General features: G+C 40.1%; 1 protein-coding gene across 1 annotated transcript; it reads left to right on the forward strand.

Moving 5' to 3' along the window:
* Positions 1-3,622: 3,622 nt before the first annotated feature.
* Positions 3,623-9,379, forward strand: LOC5572187 (mucin-5AC). Its single transcript, XM_001660230.2, has 4 exons — positions 3,623-4,082; positions 4,162-4,358; positions 5,108-5,566; positions 6,350-9,379. The coding sequence occupies exons 1-4, from the start codon at positions 4,060-4,062 to the stop codon at positions 9,313-9,315; spliced, it is 3,645 nt and encodes a 1,214-aa protein (XP_001660280.2). The 5' UTR covers positions 3,623-4,059; the 3' UTR covers positions 9,316-9,379.
* Positions 9,380-10,728: the final 1,349 nt, after the last annotated feature.

Genomic DNA, 10,728 nt, shown 5'->3' on the forward strand with positions numbered 1-10,728 from the left:
TTTTCGCAAAACTAAGTGGAATGTAAAATTTTGGTGATAATTTTCACACGATCAGACAAATTTAACTAAATTTGAAGATAATATGTGGATTTTAGGCAGTTTGCAAATTTTTCCGTGATTTTATACATGGGTCGAACTTTTGCCCCGCTGATTCGAACTTTTGCCCCAATATGAGCCAAAAATTGTTTCCAAGCATTTATGCAAAAACTAATACACCTCAAAGCAACCTTATGATAGGCCTAGAAACGCCCTTACATAAAATATTGAAAAAGATTTTATCTTCAATTGGTTCCATGCAACGAAAGTTTGACCAAAAATTACAATATTCACGTCGAAAAACAACAAATAGCCATAACTTTTCCAAATCTCAATCGATTTTTATGATATTTGGAGTGAAAGTCTCTTACTTGAATAGCATTTGAACCACCATGACATTTATAAGATTTGTTTTGAATTGAGCTAGAAATCTTAAAAAGAAACTCTTACCCCACTCGGCCCAGATAGCCATAGCGGTAAACGCGCAGCTATTCAGCAAGACCAGGCTGAGGGTCGTGGGTTCGAATCTCACCGGTCGAGGATCTTTTCGGGTTGGAAATTTTCTCGACTTCCCAGGGCATAGAGTATCTTCGTACCTGCCACACGAAATACGCATGCAAAAATAATCATTGGCATAGTAAGCTCTCAGTTAATAACTGTGGAAGTGCTCATAAGAACACTAAGCTGAGAAGCAGGCTCTGTCTCAGTGGGGACGTAACGCCAGAAAGAAGAAGAAGACCCCACTCGAACTTTTGCCCCACTTTACTCTATGGTTCAAACATTCATCAGTAAATGGCTTTGGAATGCTCGCTTCCTTTCAACGATTTCAAAATTACATACATATAGGCATTGCATACATATAGGCGTTTAACGTTATATGGAAATTTCTGACTTAGATTACAAAAATTGTCCCAGTTTGTGAAAATGCTTTTCGCTAAGAGATTTGAGACCATATTCAAGTTTTATGATAACTAGGTTGTCAAAGATGAGTGACCAACTTTTCAAAACTACTTCAAGTAGTGATCGTAGATTGTTTGTAAGCGTTCCGAAAAAGCTAAAATCGTATCAATGTTTAATATTCGTATATAAAGCCTCAAATGTTCTCAATAGGGTCCTAAAGCCCTGTCCCAATTTTAGAGCCAAACGCTTAAGTTTAGGCCAAAAACACATGTTTACGCAATTTTCTAATGTTTTCCCGTTGGTTTAAGCTCAAAAAACATTTTTTTTAGATTTTGTCACATCATTCCATTTCATTAATGGACCAAATTTTTAAATTAAAGTTTAAACATGATATAGCCATTATTTGAGCGGGAAAAAGTAGTTACAGTAACATGCTCTTTCGTGTTATTTAATAAAAACAAGATTTCATTAAAAATTTTAATACCCAATTAGTGTTACCATCCGTCCTGATTTAGCAGGATATGTCCAGATTTTGAATTTATTTTGAGGCATCCTGATTTATTTTTCATATTTTAAGATTTGTCCTGCTTTTTCAGCACAGTGTAGCAACCACAGGATTTCCTATCTTCGTTTCATTATTTTGATGCATCGCAAAGAGGGATTTCCTCCATCTAACATCTCGTGCTGCACAACATGTCAAATCAAAGTTTCTGGAGAGATCCTTTACGAAAGTTTCAGAGAATCATGTAGAAAAAACTGTAGGTTTCCAAAGAAAATCTTTGACGGATTTCTCCCACTTTGATTGCTTTTTGGAGGACTCTTCATGAATTCCCGGCGAGATCCTTAGCGAATTATTACGAGACCTTTATGGAAACTTAACGGAAGCTTCTTTATGAAATTCTTAAAAAGATTCTTAGCTTACTCTCTTTAGAACCATGATTCGAGGAATGCTACTGTTATTTACCGTATATTATGTCTCATAAATATGCCAAAAGGTTCTAGGTTGATTTCATTTAAGATTTTATTACACTCTATTGATTGTTTATGACACTCTTAGTTATTACCTAGAGAAATCTTGATCAAACACTACACTTTTTTTGGAAAATCAACGGTAAATTGCTGCAATAATCTTTAGGATTTCATGGGATATCTAAATTAATATTCGAAAAACCTCGGCCGATTCCTAAAGGATTCTTATTGTCTTAGTAAACGACTATCTAGTTATGTATAAAAATTTGTACGTTTACTCATACGTATACCTGCTAATCTGAAGTATCTCGTGATTTTACATTACAAATTGAGAAGAAAATCTTTGATAATACTATTTGGAATTGGGAATATGAGTCGTATTTGGATTTTGAGCTAAAACAGAACTTGCACTGGTAGGGCCGGATCCTATTCTTGGCACTGGCAGTGGACCTTTTTTTTTGGGGGCTTTCCTTAGGCGAGTGGTTAGAGTCCGCGGCTATAAAGCAAAGCCATGCTGAAGGTGTCTGGGTTCAATTCCACGTCGGTTCAGGATCTTTTCGTAATGGAAATTTCCTTGTCATCCCTGGGCATAGAGTATCATCGTACCTGCGACACGATATACGAATGCGAAAATGGCAACTTTGGCAAGGAAAGCTCTCAGTTAATAACTGTGGAAGTGCTCATAAGAACACTAAGCTGAGAAGCAGGCTCTGTCCCAGTGAGGAGGTTTATGCCAAGAAAAAGAAGAAGTGGAGCTTTAGCAAGCTTGGCCACATTAAGCATCGTATTAAAATGCTTCTTATTGCAAAGTTTCAGACATATTGACCGAGAAAAACCCTAAATTGTGAAAATTTTAAAATGTCCTGATTTTGAGTCTTCAGGAAATGGTCACCCTATACCCAATTCAAATGAAAACAGCTCTTACATGAAGTATCATACTAATTCTTGAGTTTTGCATTCGTTTTGCTAAACCGATAAGGGGTCATGCACAAATTACGTCACGCTCCAAGGGGGGGGGTCAAGCCAAGCGTGACAAGCCTTACCAAATTTTCGAATGACTCTTACAAAAAGTGTGACAAAGGGGGGGGGGGGTAGGTGTTCGAAAAATTTGAAATTTAGCGTGACACGGTAATGTTTTTATGATTAAAGTCAAAATTTCTAGCGCTAAACTATTTACCTGTGCAATCAGAACGTGGTGTGGGACCATATGAAATTGGATTCCCTAATATTTCACCCTAATGCACTTATCGGATTACACGCAAGCCGGCGTCCCCCAGACTGGGTTTTGCTTTCGGCTAACGGCGACAACGACAACGACCACGGCAAATACCTTCATCCATATCTGACATGCAAAACGATGCGACCATAAGAACTATGACGGCCTTATGGGAATGTTTTACTCGCTGGAGGTGGAGGGACTAGGATTTACTTCAAATTAAAAAAAAAAACAAATGTTTTCTCTGCCGAAACTTTTGCGAGCATAAAATATTTGTAATTACGAAACTTGGAGTCTGGTTTCATTTTTACATAGATTCATGAATATTCGTAGATATCGTAATTCGGAGAGAAGTTTCTGAGTGGGAAGAAGTTGACCACTTCCGTACCCTTAGGTAAGTCTGACTTGAAAATATAGTATGACATTGGTTCCAAAATGCTGGCTTGAAGAACTCTAGCCTTTACATGAAGTCCTTCAGACTGGGAGGTCGGATAATTAACCTGAAGTGTACGATTTCACTGACAATTTTGGGTTTCTGAAGAACAATAGCATAATTTTTCGGGTGTTCAGCGACATAAAAGTAGCGTGTATCAAGCCCCTTTCCAGAAAGACTCGATTCCTAATGAAGAAATCAATCTCATTTGAGCAAATGAATCATGTAGCGACACCTAGCCGTCAAACAAAAAAATTACTCACCACATGTTTCTGCCTGTCTACCTCGCATTCATTCTCTTTCACCACGCCGACCAACATAACAAATCAACCATGTTCCGTGTTTTGACATTTCTACCACTCCCTGCAATGTAAATAAAAACAAAACTTTCGTGTCGATAGATTTAGTGTTATTCAAAGGATTTATCTGCATTTGTGCGTAAATTTAATTCTAAAGCGAAATAAAATGTGTTCCCATTTGCTGCCCTTCGCCTGGAGATGTTAGAATGACCAAAAAGAAGCCTTCGCCGTAAGTTTGGACGTGATCGATTGCAGTATTGTTCCAAAACAATCATTCTTCATTATAATCATCTTTTGTTTCATGTAAGACAAAACCGCATCTGGGAAAAGGAACGCCGCGACCGGTTGAACCAGACATTCGACAGCCTGTCGAAGCTGCTGCCTGAGTATGAGCCGGCCACACAGCTCAGCAAAATCGAGATCCTGCAGCGGGCGGTCGAGTACGTGGAGAAACTACAAAACAAGATTAAAGCCTTCCTGGAGGAACGGGACGCGCTGCTGAAGAGTATATTTCGTTTTGATTCTTATTTGAAGGGGATAGGCGGTTTGGTTCAAGATTGAACGGATAAAGGCTCCCCCTGATCTAAGCGACTTTTCACGGCGACAGTGTCAAAAAATTGTTGCGATTTCGCTGATGTTTCGCTGCATGCACTGTTTGATAAGCGCATCTAAGCCACAGCGACGCGATTTCGCAGCGATTCGCGTCGCGTTATTCAAGATCAGGTATTGAAAATGCTCAGCTCATGAGCAACAATCAGTCTATTTTAGGCACACTTTATGATCAGCTAAGGTGTAGGCCGTGATTTGCCAAGCTCGTTAAGCGTTGACGATCATTGATCAAACCGTCTGTGATCTGCGCAGATCAGCAACAAAAATCAACTGATCATGATTTTTAGTGATTTTTACAGCGACATTTGGTTTGATTTTTTTACACCGTACAGTAGTCGTGATACTGATACGCTTTGCTGTTGGATTACTGTTGCTAAGTTGCCAAGCTCATTGTTTATTTCAACAGTGATCTCTCATGATCACTAACTAGATTCTGATTGAGTGGCACAGTTCGCTCAAGGAATATGGTGGCTTTGATTGCTTGAAGTTCATGCCTATCAAGCTCGCTCACGTATTCAACGCCTGGTCAAGAAGAGTGCTTGCAGCGACACAACAACGAAATCGCGACGATTTTTTGTCGCTGTCGCCGTAAAAAGTCGCGTAAATTTAGGAGAGCCTTAATTTAACGTTTTTTTTTCGTTTTAGGACATGTGGATGAATTGGAAGAACGTCTTCAAGTACTGATTGCTCGAAATGAAGATTTGGCGGCACTGCTGAAGAAAGCCAACATCAATGTTCCTCCTTGCAAACTAGGGCCGGTTTTGAGCGGGAAGGATTCGCCCGTAGAGAAACAGGAAGCTTCAAAGACGGATGCTTCCAAGCAAGACAAGAAACATTCATCAAAATCGAAAAGCGATGCTGAAACAAAAGTGTTATGTGATAGAACTGAGACAAGTTCTATCGAACCGGTACCCGTATCTACTTCTGTGATAAAAACTAATGGTGACATTATTGCTGCAACTAAAACCGATACTATTGCTGTTAGTGTAGCGAATTCTGTTGTGCCAGCAAAGATTCCTGTTGTAGCAAGTACAAGTGTTCCCAGCTCTTGTCTTGTAGTGGCCAATAATCACATCGTGGGAACTCTGAACCAATCAAATTGCGGTAAGTAGGAAAATTATATTGAGATTAGTATTAATGTACCACATCCCTTTATGGAATATTTATGAAGTCTGTAATTGTAATCTATAGATAGATCAAAGACAAATTAAAGACCTCCATGTCCCTTGTAGTTGCCCAAAATTTCATGGCTCATAAGGTAATCTAGAATGCCATGAAAAGTGTACTGTGATCTGTCAAACTTGGGTACCTTTTGCACTACCGAGGGACCAAATGCAGTACTAGAAGTGGTACCCAATCTGAGCCCGAGTGGGACGGACCTGCATAGATAGAAGTATTAACTTTATAAATATTATCAAAGACAAATACCAAAAAATCCTCCCTACTAACATAAGCTTTTCAACAAACACGTAATGTTTGGCATTTACAAAAATTTTCAATCAAAGTTGTCGACATATTTCATGTGCAGTCTTCATCTACATAAAAAGATGACTTTTTATTTTAATTGAGGTTACATGAATTGCATCACTTACCAAGATGAATCCAAATTGCCTAGCTCCTGCATCCTTCCCACTAACCAAAGCTCCTTCCCGTGACAATCATGGAAGATGCAGTGATATACTCGGTTTTAGTAACAATGGATGTCACACTAACATTCCTTCCCTTCCTCAATGATCTTAAAGACGTGGCCAGCGCCATTTAAGCTTCATTAAGTAAGCAATGATACAAAATAACTGAAAACCCAAAATCCTAAGAAGCTAACCTAATAATCTAGTTAAACAATAAGCAACTTGTTTTATATTTATGGTACTCGTCTTTTGTTTTCAGTCAATGTCACTTCTGCGCTGCTACCAGCGCCAATCATGGCAACTGGAGTTATCATTTCCAATAACGGGAACTTGCTTCAAATGCCTCTGGCAGTGCCATCAACCTCATCGCTTCTCATAGTCAGCAATGAAGATGTCCGGGCTAAACTGAGCTTGCGAAAGACCAGGGGATCCAATTCTAAAGCGACATCCTCAAAGGGAAGCTCACTTCGGAAAGGAAAATTAACCATCAAATCGATCGATGTCATCCCGGGCCGGATAGTCAACGGAAAAATACCAATTCCACCCCTGAAACGATCTACACCTCCTACGATGAAAAGCAAGAAAGAAACGCGGAAGAAACGACGGAAACGGAAAGCCAGTGAGCATAAGGAAGATGAGAATGTTACAGACATGAAAAAAGTTAAATTGGATGATAAAAAGGACGAAACGGTCAAAAACATTGAACAAGCTACTAAGGAGTCTGAAACAAAAACCCAGCCAACTCAGGACATAACTCCAATTCAGGAAAACGAAACGACTCAAGTCGATGATCGTGCAAGCTCACTTGAAATGAATCTGGACCAAGGAGATTTGTCAGCAGATATCTTCGCAAACCTGCAAGTTCCGGATGAGGAAGCAGATGGGAATCAAGGATCCCTATCGCCAACAGCGGCTTACCTTATGAATTTTCCATTGGTTTCCACGGGTGGGAAGGCAAGCGGAAATCACGTCGAGGGTTCAAACGAGGCTGAAACTACGGAATGTGTCGATGGAGATAAGAAGGCATCTCTACAACCAACTGACAACACTCTACTTCTGGATAACTTCTCCTCGTATTTCAATCCAAGTATTTATGGCACATTAGATAATGTAGTTCAACCGATTCCTGAAACGCCCACAACTTCCGTGGCGACTTCAACGAACTTTTCTACTATTTATCAATCTATCGATAGCATGCTAGAACATAAGTCGTCTCGAGCTACCGTAGCTTCAGACTGTAGATATAATACTACACCGTTCACGTTTACGTTGACATCAACAAGTAACTCAGTTACAACGCAGTCTTATGACTACCGCCAATCGTCTACGTCGAACTACTTTTACTCACCAACGCCAAACACTTCGAAGCCTATCGACGACTTCTCTCTGCTCAAACTGCCGACAGTTACCGAGTTTACATTCTCGTTAACAAGTACGATCCAAAGTGGTCCAAAAACCGTCCAATCACAGTACACACACAGTACAAATTTTTCTTCGACCATTACTACGCCATCGTACAGCATCTACGGTGCTCAGACAAAATCTAGCAAAGCCGCAAACTACAACTCAAATTATATCCCCGATGTCTCTAAATTGGAAGCAACCCGAACACCGAAGAAATATGACTTCTTAGAAGCGGAGAAACCTGCGACCAGCTTCACATTTTCGTTAACTTCAACTACCAGAACCAATCCAAAGTATACGTATCCTCCGGCCGTAGCATCTAGTTCAGCGTACACCACCCCTTATGTGACAACTTTGGCATCTTCATGTGCCAAAATCGAAGACTGCCTTTACAAATCTGCTAAACCCTCTTCGTCCGTCAACAACAATATGTATAAAACTCCTCCAAAACAGAAAGTCAACCATTATTCAACCGTTTCGACTACTCAATCTACCTTCTCGAACCACACATCTACTCAATCGCAATCCAAGTACGATGTCAACTGGATGGCTTCACAAGACCCAAAACCAACGTCCAACAACCAAGACTACGCCCAAATTCTCCCCTCACTTGATTTCAACGCGACTCCATCACACTCCTACCAAACCAATATCGATTTGAGCCGGAAATCAGACATCTTCTTCGCTCATCCTTCCGGTGAAGAAAATCTAGTAACGTGGTCACCGAACAAACTAACCAACATCTTGAACGATACCAATTCTTCGTACTACCCGTCAACTACCACAAGCCTACCGAGTCTTCACGGCGACCTGGCGCTAAACTGTCCTCTCACCTCAAGCAAACTTACCAATCATCAACGAAAACCGAACGATTCGAGCAGTACCTTCTTGTCCGTTCAACAGCTAGTCGATCAACCGCGGAAAACCAGCACAATCCACAAAAACTATTCCAGCTGCAGCAACTATTCCACCAATCAGAAACCATTGAACAACAACTACTCAGCAGAAGCCTTGATCGGACCATCCACCGGCAGTTCCACCAAGAAAGACAAATACTACACCGATCCCAGCTACAATACTTACAACACTTTCCCATCCGATACCAATTCTGCACCTAGCCTCTCGTTCAACTTCGATTACTCAGCCGACTACGGCAAGAACTACAACTACAGCTGCCAGCAAAACTACATGCCTTCTTTTGTCGACAACAGCTATGGTCTCCCGGCGGTTCCTTCAACAACCCTAACAACTCCCTCCTCGACGTCTCTCCCAATTACCACTTGTTATTCCACCTACGGATACACTTCCGACAGGAAGCAACTCCCCTCGACATCCACCAGTTACTACCAAAACTCCTATCAACCAGAAATCCCCTACTACGTCTCATCTACGGAAAAGCGCTCTCACGCGTCCTCGAAATCTCGAAAACACCACAAGCAACCCCCGCTGAACGAATTCAGCCCCTTCCCAACGATTCTCCCGACGGCGCCCCCTCCCGTGCCAACCCTCCCGGAAGAACCACTCTTCTACAACCCGATCACGACCGCAACCACTTCAGCCTATCAACAACTCCCACCGTACCAAACAATGCTACCGAACTACTCCTTCGGCAGCACGCAACCGTATCAGTCCCCTGTACCAACCGCTCAAGCAACCGGTAGCTCTTCAACACTCACGAATTTCAATCTGAGCACCATCTGTCCGGAGATCAACGAGAAGAGTGGCGGAAGCGCCGCGAACAATGGTCCTGGACCGGTTGCGACGGTGATTGGAGGGGCCGTGAGTTCACGGCATGCAATAGCAGGAGTTGGCGGGTGGTAATTTTTGGATATTGTAAATAGTTAGTTTAAGTAAATCACCATTTTGTACAATAATAACTATCAAAGTAGGTTCATTATAATTTAGAAGAAAAGTTGAGATATCCTTTTGCTGTAAGAGCATTAAAGAAACAGACCATTCACGGAAGAGAGAATCAACGAAGAGGGTTTCGAACAATGCCAAACAGAGGTGCATAAGTCAAACTAAATCGTATCTATGAAATCTTAAAACTTAATAAGAAAAAACGTGATTTGGACATGAACTCGGGAGATCCGGAACAACTCCGGTGCATGACCAAGTATATTCTTGAACTTATACCAATTTTTGCGTTTTCCTAATATGCTTTAGTTTATTTCAATAGAAGTATATGATTGTTGAATAAAGTGTCATTTTGTATCTTCTTTTTCTTTATTAGTATCATTCCAAACATTACATTCATTATTTCTTATATCTAGGTGTTCTGTGTTATTAGACAACACTATCATCCTAATTTGGTAAAACAAATCTAAGATTTTATTAACATTTTGTTAACAACATATTACATTTCATTTGCCGTAGCAGTTCAGATTTTTTACAGGTGAGTTGATTTCACCTGCTTATAAGAGAAAAAAAAAATTTAATATACTTAACCTAACTTAACCTAAACATATAACGCATTAATCGTGGCAATAGAAGATTGTAACGATTTTTGCCTGAAATTATTGATTATTTTATTTGACATTTGTTCCAATGTTTCAACATTGGATATCCTATGTAATTCATTGGTACTATACCAGGGAGGAAGCCTCAAAATCATTTTCAAAATTTTATTTTGAATTCTCTGCAGAGCTTTCTTCCTGGTATTACAACAGCTAGTCCATATTGGTACAGCATACAACATGGCTTGCCTGAAAATTTGTTTGAATATCAAAAGCTTGTTCTTAAGACAAAGTTTTGATTTTCTATTAATAAGGGGATAGAGACATTTTACATATTTGTTACATTTGGCTTGAATGCCCTCAATGTGAATTTTGAAAGTTAAATTCTTATCTAGCATGAGTCCTAGATACTTAACTTCATCTGACCAATTTATTGGAACCCCTCTCATCGTGAAAACATGTCTACTTGAAGGTTTCAAATAAAGAGCTTTTGGTTTATGTGGGAATATTATTAGTTGAGTTTTGGAAGCATTAGGAGAAATCTTCCATTTTTGCAAGTATGAAGAAAAAATATCCAAACTTTTTTGCAATCGACTACAGATGACACGCAGGCTTCGTCCTTTGGCGGAGAGGCCTGTGTCATCCGCAAACAAAGATTTTTGACATCCCTGAGGTAACTCAGGTAAGTCAGATGTGAAAATATTGTATAATATTGGTCCCAAAATGCTGCCTTGGGAAACACCAGCTCTTACAGGAAGTCTTTCAGATCTGGAGTTCT

Source organism: Aedes aegypti, chromosome 3 (genome assembly GCF_002204515.2).
Source record: "Aedes aegypti strain LVP_AGWG chromosome 3, AaegL5.0 Primary Assembly, whole genome shotgun sequence".
NCBI classification, from domain to species: domain Eukaryota; kingdom Metazoa; phylum Arthropoda; class Insecta; order Diptera; family Culicidae; genus Aedes; species Aedes aegypti.